General features: G+C 29.8%; 1 protein-coding gene across 48 annotated transcripts in view; it reads left to right on the top strand.

The window, feature by feature from the left end:
• The window catches only part of LOC130446725 (microtubule-actin cross-linking factor 1), a 300,505-nt gene that overhangs the window by 261,300 nt on the left and 18,101 nt on the right, over nt 1–21,104 (top strand). For 17 of the 48 annotated variants that reach the window (XR_008910192.1, XM_056783277.1, XM_056783319.1 and 14 more), the window contains 11 exons: nt 498–652; nt 965–976; nt 3,459–3,817; nt 3,877–5,884; nt 6,872–6,940; nt 7,397–7,432; nt 8,526–8,609; nt 10,929–11,209; nt 12,428–12,657; nt 12,766–12,883; nt 17,063–17,220. Coding sequence is in view for 47 of the 48 variants with exons in the window: in XM_056783277.1 (XP_056639255.1) it covers nt 498–652; nt 965–976; nt 3,459–3,817; nt 3,877–5,884; nt 6,872–6,940; nt 7,397–7,432; nt 8,526–8,609; nt 10,929–11,209; nt 12,428–12,657; nt 12,766–12,883; nt 17,063–17,220 (3,510 nt within the window). In the remaining variant the exon portion in view is untranslated. The remainder of the gene's footprint in view (nt 1–497; nt 653–964; nt 977–3,458; nt 3,818–3,876; nt 5,885–6,871; nt 6,941–7,396; nt 7,433–8,525; nt 8,610–10,928; nt 11,210–12,427; nt 12,658–12,765; nt 12,884–17,062; nt 17,221–21,104) is intronic. The other 31 variants (XM_056783503.1, XM_056783467.1, XM_056783140.1 and 28 more) reach the window with 15 other exon arrangements.

Raw genomic sequence — 21,104 nt, 5'->3', positions numbered from 1 at the left:
CTTTTTCACATACCACCAGAATTGTTACCGAATACTTGGAACAAGTAAGATTTACAATTCTGGACTGTCCTACACGATCTCTCGATATGAATCCCATGGAGCATTTGTGGGATACATTATGGAGTTGTGTTAGATATCATTATTCTCCTCCTAGTGACTTAAATCAGCTTCAAATTGGTCTTTGTGGAGAATGCCTGTTGAGTACGTCCAAAACGTGGTTTCCTTGCCCACAGAGTTAGAGCCATTCAGGGAGAAGCACCAGCTATTAGAATGACATAATTTTTTTAAAAATTGTGTTAATTTCTTTATTTTGTATTTTTTTATTAATTATTAATAAGAATTATTCATTTGTGGCAGATTTTGTATAAATAACTTAACTAATTCTTACCATAAATTGAAAAGATTAATATATTTAACAAGATTATAAGACCAAATCTGCATATCCTGGATTTTTTGCTGTTTAATGTATATTTTTAATCAAATGATTTTGTTAATAGAATCTACTCGCTTTCTTGAGCCAAGCCGAGGGTAAATTTGAAAAACTTGGTCCTCTAGGCAGCGACATTGATGCTGTCAAAAAACAAATCGACCAACTCAAAAAGTTCAAAGCCGAAGTTGATCCGCACATGGTTAAAGTTGAAGCTTTAAATAGGTAAATTAGATCTACTATTATTTTTTTAATCTCATGTTTTTTATAGAGATTATCTCTACTCAAATTGCAATAATATATATAATTATGATGAAAAAAGTAGAGATATGTAATCCTGTCATGGATTAGAATTTTCAGAAATTATTAAAATATTATTAGAAAAGTCAGACAAAGGAGTAAAGTTGTAGTTTGTGTAAAGTTTTTTTAAATATATTATTGTAGTTTTGAACGCTGTATCTGGATTTCACTTATATGCCCTACTGTGGTATTAATTCTATTTTATTTTTCTATCTTTTCTGTTCCATCGGACTTCAGGAGTCTCATAAGGCAAGGATATTTCACATTCTATGGCTATGCTATTTGTGATAACGCACAAATTTTTAAACGCTTTATGTGTTTGTGCTTTTGTTTATTTTCTTTTTATTTTGGGATTACAGTGTTTTGGCTGTTGTATTTATTGAGCTTGTTTTTATTGTACAGTCGAGTATAAATACTGTGTATTTGAGAGTACATAATACACCGATTTTAACCACAATTTTGATCTAGATTCTTCTCTTCATTATTCAACAATTAGTGGAGTGTGAATAATGATTACTGGCTGTGATCTCAGATCATAAATAAATTGGTATTATATATTCTAATTGAAAAAAAAACTTTCATGAATCGGCTCTTTTTTGAATATTAAAACACAAATCACAAAAAATGCGGTTTCATAATTACTCTAAAAACCAATAATGACAAGACGGTGGTATTAGTGAGTATTCAACGCAACGTTTTACGAAGAATTGTCTAAAGTGTCATAATTCGAATTTTATGAAACCCTATTAAAGTACTGACTAAGTGAAAGTTCGTTTGAACGGTATGATGTATCACCAACTCTATAATAGATTGGAATCACATAAATTAGATATATCAACGGAGATAAATAGGAAGAAATAAGAGGTATAATTGGAATGGACCAGTATAATTGCCAGTATTTTTACCTTGCGATTACTTTTCATGGGATTTTTTGGTTTATGCAGTAAATGAAGGATAATTATAAATTACTGTTAAACCTGTATGGATACTTTTAGTCATACAAATGTGGACAGCTCCTGACACTTTGCTTTCTTCTGTTTTTTTTTTGATATCAGTAAAACACCACGGCGGAAATCGGCGCAATAACAATACCAACTGACTTAATGTATTCTGTGCTCATAACTTCACAAAATTAAGGAATTAAACTAAGAAATTAAAAGTTGACGCACTCTTACTTGTATTGTATTTACGAAACAACAATATCAGAAAATAGGTCATTGTCATGACCATCAGCATACAAAAATATTGAATGTGGAGTAGATTTGAACATCCAATTGAATGATATATTTGGTGTTTATTATTAATATTCTTCTGCATCTATTTTTCCAGTGATTTCATCTACTTATAATTTTTAATTCAATAGACACGACATGCTGTTTTCACTATTATATTGGTATTAGTGAAATATCATGAGGGTACGAAAGAAGTTAATAATCTTGTATGCTTAACATTAGTATGAACTGAAAGTTTTCTATCTTTTTTTTATAAAACTCTAGATGACCGCGCTTTTAATTCCCTACAATAATATATAATATGGAAAAATCAAACCAACTTCAAGGAAATGTAAAAACCAAATTTAAAAATTTTCCGATTCTCGTTCTTCTGCTTGTAAACTCTTATTTCTATTACTTTCTTAATAATTTATAAACTTGAAAAATTTTCCTCTAACCTTTTTGCCCTTATAATTTTTTATAAGTATTCTATTACAGAGTACATCACTGTATTTTGACTCGACTTAAAATCTTTGAAAGCGGTTGTGGAGTTTGAAACTTGAATCTCTCAAAATTGTTTATAATTGGAAATATTGATGTTACAAATATAAACGATTTATAAATATATTTTTCCAGTTATTGCCAAATTCGAGATTTGAATTTCAAATAATTAGGCTAAGCGCCAGGAACGGATTGTTTTTTGGAGTATGTTCAGGGGTGTCCCTTGAATGTAAATCCAAATGGGTGCCTTGGGGGGACGCCCGCGTCAGTAGCCATCGTACGACAAAAATAGTGGAGATCATTTTTTTAGATAATAATATTCGCCATCTTTTTTATTAGAAACTTTTTTTTGTATAACGCATAGGTTTTTAATTATAACGCTCCAAACTTTTTTATATATTTAGCAAAAATCATATTGTAAAGAGTTTGAAGTGCTATAATTAAATGCGTTTCGAATAAAAAAGATGGCGAATATTATTATCTTTGAAAATGATGTCCACTATTTTCTCGTACGATGCGCGGTTTGCGAGATATTCGATATTCAAGATGGCGGCTGACATGGGCGTCTCCCCAAACCCCTAAACATATTCCAAAAAAAAATCCGTTCTCTAGAACTTGTAAACGTTATTTGCTTATGTATTACAAATATTTAAAAGAACATTGTTGAAAAGAGTTTTGAAATTATTCATAACATGCATTTATTGTAGAGTTATTTTTTAGGAGTTTTATTTAGCTTTCATATTAGTGTTATAAACATGCATGAGCGACAGTGTGGAAAAGACTATGTGAAAGATGCATGTTCTTTCATCTCCTATTTTATTATTGCTTCACTGGCTTACTGTTACATAATTCACACAAGTTTATCTAAACAAAAAGTCCTATTAAAAAATGTTTCGATTTTATTGTATCAAAAATCACTTACTTGCTTTCGCTTAGATGTGTGAATCTAAAAAATTGCCGAACAATATTAAGTATTGTTCGTTTATTAAAAATAAATTTACATTAAAATGTTTCTACAGGCAAGCTCAAGAACTCACAGAACGCACATCTTCAGATCAAGCCGCATCTATCAAAGAACCATTATCAGCTGTTAATAGAAGATGGGACGATCTACTTAGAGGTATTGTAGAAAGGCAGAGGCAGCTTGAAAACGCTTTACTAAGATTAGGACAATTCCAACATGCTCTTAATGAACTTCTCGTATGGATCTCTAAGACCGATACGACTCTTGACGAGTTAAAACCAGTTGCAGGAGATCCACAAGTACTAGAAATCGAATTAGCAAAGCTGAAGGTTTTAGTTAATGATATACAAGCTCATCAAACTAGTGTTGATACTCTTAATGATGCCGGTAGACAAATAATTGAAAGTGGGGAGTGTAAGTATAAAAAAATCAAGTCAAAATAATCATTTCATTTGTTTATGTTACTTTTATAGCTGATGAAGCGAGTGTAACGCAAGAAAAACTTAACACCTTGAACACTCAATGGCGTTCTTTAATGCAAAAAGCTGCAGACAGACAACGAGAGCTCGAAGATGCCCTAACAGAGGCCCAGAGGTTCAATGCAGAAATTCAAGATCTGCTCTCTTGGTTAGGTGATGTAGATGGCATTATTGCCGCCAGCAAACCTGTAGGAGGTTTACCAGAAACAGCTACCGAACAGTTGGAAAGATTTATGGAAATATACAACGAAATTGAAGACAACAGGCCTAAAGTAGAGACTGTATTAGCACAAGGGCAAGAATATCTTAAAAAAGCTGCTTCTCCTGCTTCCAACTTACAACACAACCTGCGTACTTTGAAACAAAGATGGGATAGTGTTACTGCTAGAGCCAATGACAAGAAAATCAAATTGGAAATTGCTCTGAAAGAAGCCACTGAATTCCATGAATCGTTACAAGCATTTGTTGATTGGTTAACAAACGCTGAGAAACATCTTCAGAATCTCAAACCAGTGTCTAGAGTTTTAGATACAATTCAAAATCAAATTGAAGAGCACAAAATATTCCAGAAAGACGTTAGTGCTCATCGAGAAATCATGCTAGCTTTGGACAAAAAGGGAACACACCTTAAATACTTTAGCCAGAAACAAGATGTAATATTAATTAAAAATCTTCTGATCAGTGTCCAACACAGATGGGAAAGAGTAGCTTCAAAATCAACTGAAAGAACTAGAGCATTAGACTTGGGATATAAAGAAGCTAAAGAATTCCATGATTCTTGGTCTTCTTTGATGAATTGGTTGGATGAGACTGAAGTATCATTGGACGAACTTCAATCAGAAACCATTAGCAATGATCCTAACAAAATCAAACAACGCCTAGCAAAACATCAAGAACTTCAAAAAGCTTTATCATCGAAACAAGGAACTTATGATAATGTTATGAAAACAGGCAAACAACTTAAAGATAAAGCACCCAAAACTGATGAAACCACTCTTAAGCATATGCTTACTGAACTTAAGAGTAAATGGAATTCTGTTTGTCATAAAAGCGTTGACAGACAACGTAAGCTGGAAGAAGCTCTTCTCTATTCAGGTCAGTTCAAAGATGCTATTGCTGCTTTAGTTCAATGGCTACAAAAAGCAGAAAAAGATCTATCAGCCGATAGTCCTTTGCATGGTGACTTAGATACTGTCAATCATCTAGTTGATCTACACAGAGTATTTGAAAAAGAATTAGAAAAACGTAATGATCAAATGGATTCTGTTATTAAGAATGGACAAGAATTAGAAAGGTCAGCTGCCAAAGCTGATGCCATTCAAATTCGAGCGCAATTAAACGAACTAACAGAACTGTGGGAAACTGTAACTCATTTAACCAGAATAAGAACAGAGAAACTCAGAGATGCATTAACGGATGCTGAACATCTTCATAGATCTGTTAATATGATTTTGGATTGGTTATCAGAAGCTGAAATGAAATTGAGATTTGTTGGAAATCAACCAGAAGATGAAGCTACAGCATATGAACAGGTTAAAGCTCTTGATCAATTCAGAGCTCAATTAAATGAAAAAGAAATAGAAAAAGATCAAACTCTAGAATTGGCCCATAACATACTTGCTAAGGCCCATCCAGATTCGATAAATGTAATTAAAAATTGGATAAAGGTTATCCAAGCTAGATGGGAGGAAGTCTCCCAATGGGCATTACAGCGACACCAGAAGCTATCCCAGCACTTACAATCGCTCAAAGATATGGATGAAACCCTTGAGGAGCTCATTCAGTGGTTACTAGGTCTAGAAAATACTTTGATTGCCCTTAAAAGGGAGGAATTACCCATGGATATTCCAGAAACCGAACAACTTATTGCAGATCATAAAGAATTTATGGAAAATACACAAAAAAGACAAGCAGAAGTAGATAGAGTATGTAAAGCAAAACAAGTCAAGTCTGCAGTTAGCATTAAAGATCCCAAGAAATTTGCTAAAGGAAAAGGACAAATGTAAGTTTCTAGTTCTTTCTCGTTAATAGTATATAATATTTCAATATTCGATTATTTTGAATAATTAGAATAATCAATTATTTTAAAGGTAACCATAAAGAGTTTTTTTTTTGAATTTAGTTATTTATACTGATTTAGTAAAATTATCAAAATTTTACTGCATGAAAGTATTGAATCTTGTTAGTTTGATAGCACACCTTAAAAGCACCGAATTTTACAACTTCATTACACATTTCATCAGATATGCTATGTTGTTACATCAATAAACAGGCTTAAAAATTATTCATAACGGCAAATTTTCCTAAAATATGAAGAAAGAAGTCTGCGAATGCATAATTTTCTTCTAATGGGTATAATTCTTAATTCCTTGAATAAATAAACCGAAAGAGGAGAGGATTAACCAAGAGCGATAAAATTTAAAGTATTCCAACAAATTTGGAGAGAAAAACCAACTGAATTTGAGTTGATGAGGAAAATAATACTTGGTTCAAGAAATTTGACATTTTATCAATTTTCACCAACTGTGAAATCCTGAACAAATACTCGATTTATGTTTTAAACTACATATTGACACTACCGAACAGCTTTCCAGTACATATATTGAATTTTTGACGAGTTTTTTATTAATACTGGTGGTGCAATGTGTATTGCCTAGTTGAGGTAAACAGGGGGCTATAAAAACTGATAAGCAGCTTATAAATTCAATCCACAATAGATACAGAAGAATTTTACTCAAAAATGTTTACACAATATTTATAAAATGTACATGAGAAAGTTCAAAAATAGTAAAAGTATTTTTCCAGACTTCTTTTCTTCTCCAAATTATTTTTTTTAAATATTGCAAAAGTGGGAAAAAACACCAAAATGTTATGAATAAAACCATCTTTGTGTTATTTTCATTGTGTTGTTTGTTGCATGATATTCATATTTATGTTTTTTTTTTCTTTTTGTGTTTGTTTTCTTCATCCTGTCATCCTGTCAAAACAGTCGTGGTTCTCAGCATGATATTCACGATTCCACACAAGACATCTATGGCTCACTTGGTCGTAAGCAAAGGTATGTTAGCATCGTATTGTTCATCTCATTTTAGTTCAGTTGAATGTGAACTTTGAATGTACTGATCATAACATGCCATAAAGAATTAATTCGTCTAAATAAGTAACAATAATCTTTGGTAATCAAATGTTGGGTATTAAAGATGAATAGAATTTAAAAAAAATATATTAACATAGCACAAATTTCACGACAGAATATCTTCTACGTATTTGATACAGTCCACTCAGTATTCATTTTAATTTGATTATATCTAACTACAATTAATATCAAACCAAAAGTAAATTAAATATCAGCTGGCATGAACAGCTCAAGTCAGAGTAAGAAAAATTGTTCTTATAAACAATTAAAAATTATCACAGTTCATTCCAAATTAAGCAAAATGGCATTTTTATGATCATTTATTACTTTTGATTGCTTTTGCGTTTTGTTTCATATACATTTTTCCTTATTTTGTAGCTTCAAAGGCTCAAGGAATGATCTCCAACGAGGAAGGTTAGCATTTCTCTGCACTCGTTAACTAATTTATTTAATTTTTATGTTGAAGTATGTAGGTATTACTAAACTAACAATATTTTCAATTTAATTACCAATAATCTATATTACAAATAGAGAAAAACGAATGCTGTAAATCGTTCAACCCATTATAGCAGTTACAGAGCTATTGCTATTGGTTATCTTCATGAGAACTTACAAAGCGAAACGGTCCACCGTTTTTATTACTTGCCAAAGTACCTAATAGAAACTTTACATACTGTACGTCGAGTACCAAGTTAGAGAAATATCTAAAAGAATCGAATTTGTTATGGTATGAGGATGTATACAACCTCGGTGATAATTGGCAAAAATTATGAAGCCTATCATGTTTGGAAACAAGCTTTTCATAAAAAGTGAAAATAGGAAGACTTCAATTCGTTCTTTATGTTTTATGTGACCTCTATGAGTATTTTGAATAACATTCAATAACAATGTGTAATGGCAAAAAATGGAGAAGGTCTCAACAGATCTAGAGTTGTATAACCAAAGTCAAGCATATAATGAGCTTTTGTATAAGGTCTTAACACAAAACTACTATAACAGTCTATCAGGTCAAAAAAACACGATAGTAATTAATTGAATGCTCTGCTGTATTTTGATTATTTTTTTAAGTATCTTATAAATATATAGGGTTTGAGTACTAAAATTTAATTTTTAAGAGCGATTTACCTAGAGGATGATGGTTCTAAATGATATTCCAAAGATAATTATTTCTCAGAATCATTTTTTATTTCTAAATTTGATATTTTTGACTAATATAGTCGTTTTAGAATCATCGTAGGTAGTAACAAAAATTTTATATTATCTAGACATATTTACAAAAGTTTGTAAATCAGAAATGCTGTGATGGTTAATTTTATTTTAAAATAACTTGATCCATTTTTTATTACTTTTAATATCTAATTTAATAAAATGAATTTTGTTTGTAATTATTTTTACTAAAGTAGATTAAAAAAATATAATTTAATTATTTGAGTATTGTGTTTAGATGATATAACATTTATGGGTAGAAGTCATGTTGTGTGTTGCATGTTGCTTTTATTTTTGACAGTCGTGTCAGCCTATCAGGACGGGATCTTCTCAGTCCAGATCCGAATTTACCACACATCGGCCCAAGGTTCCCACCCACTGGAAGGTACATATTGTTTTTTTTTACATTTTATATTATCTTTTCAATAACCACTAACTAACACACCACACTACATTTTATATATTTATTTAATTATATAATAAATTTTGGGAAAAATAACTTAAGGTTAAGGGATTGACAAAGGGTTAAAGGTTTAAAATAAATTTTAAATGCATATCGCTTAAGTTTTTCCTCAAACCTTTGTTTTATATTATTTTTATTAATCTCATAAATAAAAAATGTTACCTAACAAATTCAACTACTTAACATTAAATCTTTCAACGCTTCTTTATATTCATGTATTGAATTAATTTTTTAATCATTTTTCTTTAATCATTTAATGATTGTGTTAGTTGAAAAAAGTAAATAAAAAGATAAAGGTGCTGCAAAAAACAATTTCAGGATGTGTACTCAATATTAGATTCGGAGAATAATGATTCAAATTAAAGTAAATTAAAGAATAAGCACATTTATTTCGATTGCACTTGAATAATTTCTTGAAAAATGAGTGTCATTTGACATTATATAACACATTATTTAAAATAAAATCGCAATTACTACATTTTTAATTGAATTGAATTTTTTAAATATTGTTGTTACTATGATTTTTTAGAATTTCAAAAAAATCAATTGTGAAAAATACACTGTCAAGTTGGTAATAGTAGTAATATTTATTTGTATGGTAAAGATCAATTTTTCATCTTCCGTCAATCAAATTTTTATTCTAATTATTAATTTAAGTTTTCTTAAGAATCAATTTTTCAAAATTGTTTTGATTTCCAATAATAAGTATTTTCATGTTAAAATATTTTTTTGTTTTAAATAAATATTTCTCTTTGGTTACTGTCGCCTCTGTAAAATGTAAAATAATTTCACTTTGAATAATTGATGAAAAATTCAATCATTTGAATTTAAGGAAATCCTTTTAAATCTATCTGAATTGAAATTATCAAATTATTGATAAATAATATCCATGATTAAAAAATAGAATATAGAGAATTAACTGAAATAATTGAAAATATTCAGTTTATTACTTTTTACCCACTTATAAATCAATAATTATATTATACGTTTATTGTTCATAATTTAACGATCAATAAAAAACTGAAGATTCATAAGGTGGTCCTGCATTATGTACATTAATTTCTAGTGTATTTATGAAAAATAATTGATTACCTTAATAATTGGAAGATTATTTTATTTATATTAGAGTGTTGGAGGTATGTTAAGGATCGGAGAGAACTAACTACTTACAATTATTGTACTATGGTTGTCCCTTGACTTAATATATTTTGGGTTTTATTATCTATTTTATATTTATATTTATACCTGGTTTTATGACTTGTAGCTCGAAAATTTTTATTTTCAGGAAATACTGAAATATATTCTTTCACAAGGTTAAAAATTTGGTTACCAGATGTTATTAAAATAGAAAACTTTACTGAAAAATTTGTTGGAGCGCGGATATGTCCTCCTTGAAGCTATCCCAAATACTGAAGTTCATTAGGAATCTTTAATAATGGTCATAGAACCCTTGAAAGGGACGATTTGAGAGTATTTCTTAAATTTTTAATTATTGAAAGAAATTATTACAAGAAATATTTCTTTCGAGTATATATATTACATTACCTTTAATTAATAGCAAAATTAATGTTTCACAACAAATTTTCAGAATTTCCTTCTGTTGAATATAATAATAAATTTTTATCCTGTATTTATATAGGATAGATTCGCTTCTTTAAAAGTTTGTATCTCACTGAGTGAAACGGTATCTGAAATTATGGGAAAGAAAAATGTACGAAAAGAAGTATTCTTATTTTTGGACGTATTATATATATTGATGAACATAATTCTGGAGTACCTTTTATATATCCACAACCTCGACTATAGATTGTTTTTTTTTTGTTTACTTCGACATTTTAGATATGCACACTTTGTAATTATTTATGACTTGCACGTTTTAGTTGCATGATCTTCTTTAATCAAATTAATATTTTGCCTACTTCTGATTTATTGATACGAGATAAAATTATATGTTCGACAGTACTATTTACATTTATCAATTCCTTTAATCCATATGTCTATATTCAATATCATTTACTACCGTTAGGGTATTTCTGTTTCACACATCCTCATTAAAAATTACTCTTATATATATATATATATATATATATATATATATATATATATATATATATATATATATATATATATGTATATATGAATTTTTTTCTAGCCATTTTCCTGGCAAATCACTTTTCAATAGCTGTCGAATACATCCCCCTTATTTTTTACAATACAACTAACATATTTTTATAACTGTAGCGAACCGGAATTCCGATCTCCAAGAGTCAAATTCTTATACGACAAATGGCGTCATGTATGGATGCTATCCTGGGAAAGACAGAGAGAACTATATGATCATCTGGCTTATCTGAAAGAAAAAGAAAAAGCAGACAACTTCTCATGGGACGATTGGAGAAAACGTTTCTTGAAATTCATGAATTACAAAAAGTCAAGGTTGACAGATCTCTTCAGAAAAATGGACAAGGATAACAATGAGTTGATACCCAGAGATGACTTCATCGAAGGAATCATCAAAACAAGTAAGTAGTTGATAGAATCCAAGGATTTTTGAATGGTTGTTTAACCTCAATTAGAATATATTGTGGTCTTTCATTATGAATATTATCATTTACAATTTTATCTCAGTTTTATATTCAGATAAGTGAAATAGAATTTAAGTACTTCTAAGTTAGAATTTCTGAAACCGTTGGCGATATTCACACTGAATACACTGTTTACACCAACACTTAAAATTACAGTGTCTGACGCGCGTTTCGATAACCAAGTTATCATCTTCAGAGACTGAAGGTAAACTGTAGTTCTGAAGACGATAATTTGGTTATCGAAACGCGCGTCAGACAGTGTAATTATGAGTGTTGATGTGTTCAGTAATTTAAGTACTTACCAAAAGTTTTATACTCTTATTTGGTCTTTATAGCCAATTTTAAGTATAAAATCCACAAGCCATTGAGCGTCTGATCTTCAGAAATAAAAAAAATGAAAATGGATGGTAAGACAAACTCATAGTTATAGAAAGAAATTAAATAAACAGTAATTTAGAAAGAGGATATGAGTATCTTTCAAGTATACTGGAAGAAATGGAAAAGGAGAATTACAGAATCTACAGTAGTATGCCAATATTGGAACTGAAGATAAAAATGTTGAAATGAAAATATATAACTTAATTGCAGTACTATTCAAAGCAGTAGAAAATTGGATATTTGAGAGAAAATAGAAAGAAAACAATAGAAAATGAACACATGAGAAAAATATGGTATTTTATTGAATATCTGGAAAGAAGTGGGAGGTAGAGAACAAATTAATTTCTTCGAAAACTCGAAAGAAGTGACTACTGTGCCACAATATGTGAACAAAGGAATATTCAAAATGTTTGAAGAAAAACGTAACAAGACATTAGAGAAAGAAACAAAAGAAAATTCAATAACTAAATAAACAGTTGAATTGTTATAAGAATGTTGTTGAAGAAAAAATTAAAGGCTCGAAATACCATTTAAAAACGAAGATTTAGAACTAGGTAGAAATCGATCAGAAATAAATCAGTGGAAGGAACCCTTATCTGATACATGAGAAGGTGAAATAATATGAGAGAATTAAGAAGAATCTATTATGTCTTATATCTTAACCAATTCACTCAAAAACGAACAAGTATAAAAATTAGCTTTATTATGATATTTCATTTCTAAAAATAGGTTCAATAGTGGAAACTTGTTGATATTATTGAAAACATCCTTTTCTAGAATTCGACACTTCTCGATTGGAAATGAAACATGTAGCAGACATGTTTGATGAAAACAACCGCGGTTTGATCGATTGGAAGAAATTCATAGCAGCCCTACGACCAGATTGGGAAGAAAAACCAGTAGATAATGATGCTCAGAAGATTCACGATGAAGTAAAACGGTTGGTTATGCTGTGTACTTGCAGACAGAAATTCAGGGTTTTCCAAGTCGGTGAAGGAAAATACAGAGTAAGTTTGATTAGAATTTCATAATCTACTGATTGACTTGTATTAATAGAAATAAGCAAAAAATACCTATCTGGTCATCATATATTATTTACGTGATTTCGTTTTCAGTTTGGGGAAAGTCAAAAATTACGTTTAGTCCGTATTCTACGAAGTACTGTAATGGTACGAGTAGGAGGTGGTTGGGTAGCATTGGATGAATTCCTGTTGAAGAATGATCCTTGCAGAGGTAAAATACATTCATTGTCAATAATATTTTTACCACCAATTAAGTTTAAATATATTTTTCTCAACTGTGATTGTTGTAAAAATAAGATATATTTTATCAAATATCACAGTCCCTGGTGTTGAGTTTAATACCCATTCTAGAATTTATTTAATATGTAAGTTAGTCTTGACAAAAAAAAATGACAATGCGAGATATCCACAGAGTATTAACAGGGGAGATTTTTACGTAACAATTTTTTTACATTTATGTATATAAACGCTTTCATTTTAACCAAAATATATAATTATATTAACAAAATTCATGTATTACTCGCATTAACAGAAAATCTAAGTCTTTCAATATAATGTAATAACTTTTCCAGCTTTTTAATACAATTTACGGATTGTAAACATTTATGCTGGTTATAAAAATAGTGTAGGCAGTTTTTTTTCTTAAATGTAAACTGCAACACTTCGGAATGTTTCATATCCAAAATGTATTTTTTCTTGGATATTAGAGAAAATATGGACAAATTCTTTTATTAGTAATTTTAGGATAAAAGTTATTTTTGATAAAAAAAAAAAATGTTCTAAAATTCAAAACACAATGATCAGATATTAAATTTAGTATCTGTCTACAATTTGAATAGATTTGACATGTGATTATTGAGTTTTAAATTTTGAAGAATGTTTTAGTAGAAACATTTTTTTTTATAAAATTATTAATCAAAAAGTTAGGGAGACACATTTTAAAACATGTTTATGAAACATTCACATTCTACTAACATGTTTAATAATTTCATTTTTAATTAAATCATTGTCTTAATAGCAACATCAAATAATGCACAAACGTGACTAATTCATTTATCATTTACATCATCTCATAAATTATCAATACAAGCTAAAAAATTTATGTACACTTCGGCAGCTATGTACCACTATTATAGTAATGGCTACAGTTGCTTGAAAATTTTAAAGAAAGAAAATTTATGCTAAAATCAAAATGGCTTCACAGAATCCATTCCATAAATAGGGACCGACAATATTGTTAAAAGTGCAGGATCATAAAGATTGTTTTCTGGCTCGATTCAAATTCACGATTCTAAACTTTTTAATCTTATATTTCAACTCTATTTAGAAATTCTTTTGTCTGGTATAAATATTCAAAGTCCACTACGAAGTGCTCTTTGTATGACATCTATTATTGTTATTTCGACACCCATGATTTTTCTTATTTCTTCGTTTCTTATTCTATGCTTTCCCCTTACGATACAAGATACAAGCCTGAGGATCATTTTGTATGTAATCGAAATACCCATACATTTGCACAACTTCAAGTCTCTCAGCACCTGAAGAACGCTGAAACATCTATTTGTGTTAGATCTTTTGTTGAATCTTTATTTCTTATTCCAATTTTTGATAGTTTTCATATAGCACATCTCAGCTTTGTTATGAGTACATCGTCATATGCTTTTTATTTATGCTAAAATCAAAATGGTTTCACGGAATCCATTCCAAAGATAGGGACCGACAATATAATAAAAAGAGCAGTATCATAAATATCGTTTTCTGGTTCAATTCAAATTAACGATTCATTACAATCTATGAACTTTTTAATTTCACCTCTGCTTAGAAATTTTTTTACCTGGCATACATATTCAGTCCACTATGAAGCGCTCTTTGTATGACGTTTATTATTGTAATTTTTACACTCATGATTTCTCTTATTTTTCGTTTCTCATTCTATGCTTTTCCCTTACGATACAAGATGCAAGTCTGATGATCATTTTGTATGTAATCGAAATACCTATACATTCGCATAACTTCCAGTCCCTCAGCACTTAAAGAGCGTTGTAGTCCATCTGTTAAATCTTTATTTCCTATTCCAATTGTATGCATTTAATAATCTTGATTGAATTTGTAATTAACAAACATCTAGTGAAACACTAGTTTAGTAATAGCATAAAAATATTAAATCATTTGGAATACCAATAAGCCTTTTGAAATAATAAATTTTCTATCTGCTTATAAAATCCACTATGATCACAATTACTAATTTGTTATTTTTGTTCTCTCCTTTCATCCTTATAACAATATTTTCCCACAAATTATGTTTAATTTTTATCATAATTTGCTCACCACATTATTTTTGCTTCAACGTTTCTTTTGAATTTCGATCAATTGGTATATTTAAAACATTTAGTATCATTAGTGTTACCAATTCCACATCCCAATATACCTGAACAGCACGAGCCTTGGTGTCCTCTGGGTAAGAAAGTAATATGCATGGCTTTTCACATACCTAATGTTAAATGGTTATTAATATTTTTCTCATTAAACACTCACAGCTTAAGAATTCAAAATTCATTTATTGAATTTTTCTTCATATTAAAATTATTTGTACCAACAGTTACAATTAAATATGTTTCTCATAGATACGAAGAAATGTTGAATGTTTAATCAGTATATTACCGTCAAATATCAAAGAAGAACTCAATACCAAAAATAAATTCTACAGTAGTAAAGTTTTGAAAGAATCAGAACCCGTTTTAGATTATTCGAATAGAATCTACCCTGTTTGCATTTATTCCTAATAGCGTTAATGTAGAGGTCTCTTTCTTCAGTAGTAATTTTATGTTTCTTGAACATTATTTTGAAAAATATATTTTAAGATCTCACTTGCCTCTGGTAATAACTATTGGACAAAAAGTCAATAGCCCTTAATAGAATAAGTGTAATATTGATTCCTAGTCCACGTTAAAAGAAAGTAAGAGGGATTTCTCATAAATGGAAGTGACTAATCAACAGAATTTAAAAAATAACTAGAACGAACTAAGTATTAGATTGAAAAGTAAACTTCATGTCTTCTATCCATTTGGCAAAACTGTAGGATTCGAAACTTGGGATTATGATGCCTTTTTCTCAAAAAAAAACATGCTCTGTATATGAACAACTAGATAATATTTTCTACTATAAAGAAATGATGATTTCGTTATGCCGGGTACAGACCAAGAAGACAAAACGACGAAATTGATTTTTGTCTTGTTTCCAAATTCGTAGATATTCTAGTCATGTTTTGAGTCTGTAAATATCTGCTTTATCTGCAGATATTTATTAGATATTTTAAGACTATTTGTCGACGCAATAACCACTAAGTAGGAGACACACCTTTTGTTGTTTTTAGTATGTACTGAAGTATGGATGGATTTTTTCAGTAAATTTAACATCTGGAATGATTTTCACCACTTATTCTAATCACCTAATTGATTTAATAAGTATTTTGTGGAATATTTTCAAATTTTTTAGGCTTGACCTGATTGAAAACCGGTTTCGTTTCATTTTTTCATTATTTAAATAATAGGAAACAAAGATATAACAACTGGCGGTTAGCAATAAATCTTCTTCTTCTTCTTACAACATCTATCTTTGTGGTGTTTTGTCCATCTCAATTTTGTTTTCACCATATGTCTTAACATTTGTTGTATTTTCATCCTACACCGTACACTAGACTTCTTGAGTACATTTTTTTGAATATACTGAATTTTTAAATATTTTAAACATTATATGAGTGTTTTTTGAGATTATCTACTATTTATTATAATAAGGTATGGAAAGGCTATTAATTTCAATTTTATGTTTTTTCTAACTATATTTTTAGCATGGTTATGGTAACTAAACAAAAAAATCATAATTTTTTATTGGGTTTTCAGTTTCTTATTTTTCCTTTGTTCATAAGTAGGTGTAGAATTTTTTATTTGTTTTTCATATTATATGCCTTTTTGCAAAGTTTTGTTTTGATTGTTTGCACACTAACATTTTTCAACTATTCTAATTTTTTAACTTAAATTTTTTTTATTTAAGAAATAATTAGCTTACAATAATAATTATTAGATTTGTATAGTTGAAAATTGTTGCTGAAAATTTGCACATTTTAGATCTAAATAGTTGGAATTTTGCTTATTTTGTTTTGTTTTTTTCTCTTTTCCTCTACCAAATTCCTATAACCTTTATCCTCAATTTCAAAAACTATCTCTTATACTTCATACCCCTTAATCAAATATCTGATCCCCAATCCACAATTTTTTTTGAAACTTTCGTTTCTCTTTCACTCCAATTTTCTAACTACAAATCCATCTTTACAACCTAACACCAAAACAACCATTCTCCTTATCTCCTTTATATCTCACACACACGCAAATAGCCAAAGGACGCACAAACATAGAGCTGCGCGAGCAATTCATCTTAGCGGACGGGGTTTCGCAAACTATGACGGCGTTCAAGCCCAAAACGTCTGCGTCTAGTCCCGCATCTGGTTCTTCGGCATCTTCACTACGCACACCTCAGGGTCCCATTACGAAGGTATAGCACTCCCAAAAAAAAAAATAAATTAAATGCTCAAAAAACTACCATCATCTCCAAATAAGTTGACTGAATGACATCATATTATACACAATAAGTGTATATTATGAATTATTTTCTTGAAAGTGGATTGAAATGTTTCCATAATTTCCCTTCATTCAACTACGACAGTGAACCACTCACTATTTGACTTGTTCTAGCTGGTTATTTATATAGAAGTAGTATAGGAAAAAGTTCAGGAAAGTGTACATCGAATCCATTAAAATTCGACTTCTTAACTTGATGAAAATTGTTAGTTATGTTTGGCATATTGGTTTAAAAATAAAATAAGCTCCAGAAGGTGAATCTCGTAAAAATTACGAGATTTTATTTGTAATATTCCCAAAGGGGTAAATGTAGTAAAAGGGGAAGCCACAACCAAGTAATTTTCTAAATATATTATCCACTAGGTCCATACATAAATCATCGATTTTTTTTTATTGTTTTCAATTTACCAAAGCCATGGAGTCACCAATATATTGTTTGCTTAACACTTGCTAAATAGTTAATAAATTATTGTACATTTGTACAGATCTTTTAGCACATCAATTAATAAGTCCTCAGAACAATAACAAACATGATTTTTAACCAATTTTTAATCAAGATATATTCCTCATCTTGCTTCTGTTTCAACTATGACTTGGAAATTTTTCCAGTCTCCAGTAGTCGCTGAGAACCAGATCTGAAGAATATGATGGTTGCAAAGGCATTTCAAAGTTAAGTTAATTGAATTTGATAATGGTTTTTATGTGACCAGGTGCATTGTCTTTTGGTGAAAGAGAATTTTGTTTATGAAACCAGTTTTCTACAATTTCAGTTGTCCAATAATAGTTATATAGTAATAGTCACTATTAATTATTTATTACTTTTCAAAAATTTTGTGTATTCAGATTTTTTATTTTTGCCCTCTTCGGGTTATTTCACCAGATTCAATCTACTCAGATGACGATCGTATTGATTCAGGTAAAACAAAGTTATATAGTCACATATCAATGCATAAAATCATTTTTATTCTGACTAAATAGCTCCAAAAACTTCCAAGGTATATCTTCGTGATTTTTACTATGTCCCTCAATCACTATTTGCAGTTTTCCATATTTTTAGGACTTTCTATGTTTTCGGATGTAACCTCTTTTAGAACGTTATAATTATTGAACGTTCATGTTCAAATTTCGCATACCAATACCAAAAAAAAATACTTGAACAACATACTTTTCCATCATGAAAAAAAATATTAGGTTAATACATACTATTAGTGGAAATGAGCGGAAATGGTGGCCTCTACCCCTTAGACTACACTGATTGTTTCTAATGGATTTAACATATTTTTTTGAAATTTGAAATAAAATTTAAAAACATATTGGTGGTACTATTTACTGGTTTTATATTTTGTAAGAGTTCTGTATATCTAAACTTGATATTCCTCAATATTTGTTCCTTATTATCACATTCTGACAAGCAGCTAAATACTGTATCTTATAATGCAATGCAAATAGTTTTAGAGTCTGATGTCAATATAATTAGAGATGATGGTATACATAATATGGTTTTTGGTATAGTTATTAGTAATATTGAAGAAATACATCTTAAGATGATTCTTTTATACTATATATAGTATCAAGACGAAAATAATAAATAAAATACTGTGCACCAAGAAACATATATAGTAATTTGGTAAGTGCTGATTGAGGCATGCAATATTATAACAATTAAACAATTATGAAGATATGTTTCGAAATAAAATCATCAAATGTTGAGAAAATGAGATAAATAATGACAGATGTATTTCTTCTAGGCTTTAAGCTTGAAATTAGTATTTTATACATAGGTCTTCAGTAGTTTTTAAGCACGTAGATAAAAAGGTAAGAACAGCATGCTTTTCATTCTTTGCACGGAAATCATCGTAGATCTCTGTCGATCATTTGGTAAGTAGGTATTCAAATTCTTTATAATTTTTGGTAATATTTATAAATCCAGTAGGCGTTGATGTTTATATAGAAATTTAGAGCAGGTTTGAGTGTCATATATATATATATATATATATATATATATATATATATATATATATATATATATATATATTATATATATTATATAAATATAATATATAAATATATATATATAATATACAGTGCTTTTCAGATAAAAGTATCCACCTTTAATAACTTTTGTAATACTGGTATTTAGAAAAAATCCAAAAACACGTCAATTTATGTTGGAAGGGGCAAGCATTATGGCTTATTTAAACTTACTGGAAAAGCCACCCCCTCACCCCTAGCAGCATCCCCTTCATTTTTTTAAATTACTTTTCATATTTTTTATGTAAAATTTGGATACTCCTCTTTGAGCTGATTTCAAAAATGTATAATACTTGTAGGTTAAAGTGGTTAGTTTATGAGATAAACAATTTTTCTTTTAAGAGCACAAATTTTACTTATTATTTACTTTCACCTTATTTGCCTGTACTAAAATGGGTTGTACAACAGTTCAAACTCTTTAATCTTTTTAACTGTGCTATTTATTCTACTTATAAAATCCAAACAACAAAAAACTCTACTTTTTATTAAAGTTTGACATTGTCAACTAGAATTTGTAGTCACTATTGATAGTGTAATTTGATACATTATTTATTTTGTTTCTCTGAAATGGTTTACTCTTTGCAAGAAAGAATTGAAATTGTAGGTTTATACTACCAAAATAATAATAATTGTGCAAGAGCTGCTGCTAGAATATTTAACGAATTACATGACGGAAGACATGCAACTCATAAGTATGTAATTCAACTGATGGAGAAATTTACCACAACAGGGTCTGTTTGCAATAAAGTGCATAAGCGAGAGGGACTCGTAAATAACGAAGCAATCCAAGTGGCAATTTTAGGGCAAGTCAGCTTGAGGCTCAACAACCCCAATCGTTGTCAACAATAAGTAGAGCGATTGGTGTTTCATCTTCTACAGTTTTCCGAGTTCTACATAAATTCAAGTACCACCCATACAAAGTTGAGTTGGTGCACGAGTTGAATGAAGATGATTTTGATCGTCGTCTAGAGTTTTGCGAATCAATGACGCAAATTATCAATAACAATCCACAATTGTTAAACAATATTTGCTTTTCTGATGAATGCTCATGGTCATTAAATGGCTTAGTAAGTAGGCATAATGGTAGATATTGGGCTGAAAGTGATCCACATTTTATGCGTGAATTCCATACACAACATCCCCAAAAGTTAAACGTTTGGTGTGTATCCTAGGTGACCACATTGTCGGACCTTTCTTCATCAACGGAAATTTAAATGGTGAATCATATCTTGAGTTACTCAGGGAAGGGGTTGACCCACGTATTACAACAATAATAGAAAATGATGATAACCTTTCCGAAGATTTACTGGTATTTCAACAAGACGGAGCTCCCCCACACTATGCTATGCCTGTCCGACAATTTTTAAACGTAACATTCCCCGCTCGTTGGATAGGTAGACGGGGGCAGATGATGGAGTGGCCACCTAGGTCACCGGATTAAACCCCCCTAGACTTCTTTTTATGGGGGTATTTAAAAACAAAAGTTTATGCTACCCAACCAGAATCTCTGGATGATTTACGAGAGAGGATAGAAAATGAATGTCGACAATTAAATCCAGCCGTATTAAGCAATGTCAGAGAGGCATTTCAAAATAGATTATACCATTGTATGGAAGTGAATGGTACTCATTTTGAACACTTATTGTAACTTCATAATAAATAGCACAGTTAAAAAGATTAAAGAGTTTGAACTGTTGTACAACCCATTTTAGTACAGGCAAATAAGGTGAATGTAAATAATAAGTAAAATTTGTGCTCTTAAAAGAA

The sequence above is a fragment of the Diorhabda sublineata genome, chromosome 1, assembly GCF_026230105.1.
Source record: "Diorhabda sublineata isolate icDioSubl1.1 chromosome 1, icDioSubl1.1, whole genome shotgun sequence".
NCBI classification, from domain to species: Eukaryota; Metazoa; Arthropoda; class Insecta; order Coleoptera; family Chrysomelidae; genus Diorhabda; species Diorhabda sublineata.
The sequence above is the reverse complement of the archived record's forward strand: the minus strand, read 5'-3'. Positions and strand labels throughout refer to the sequence as shown.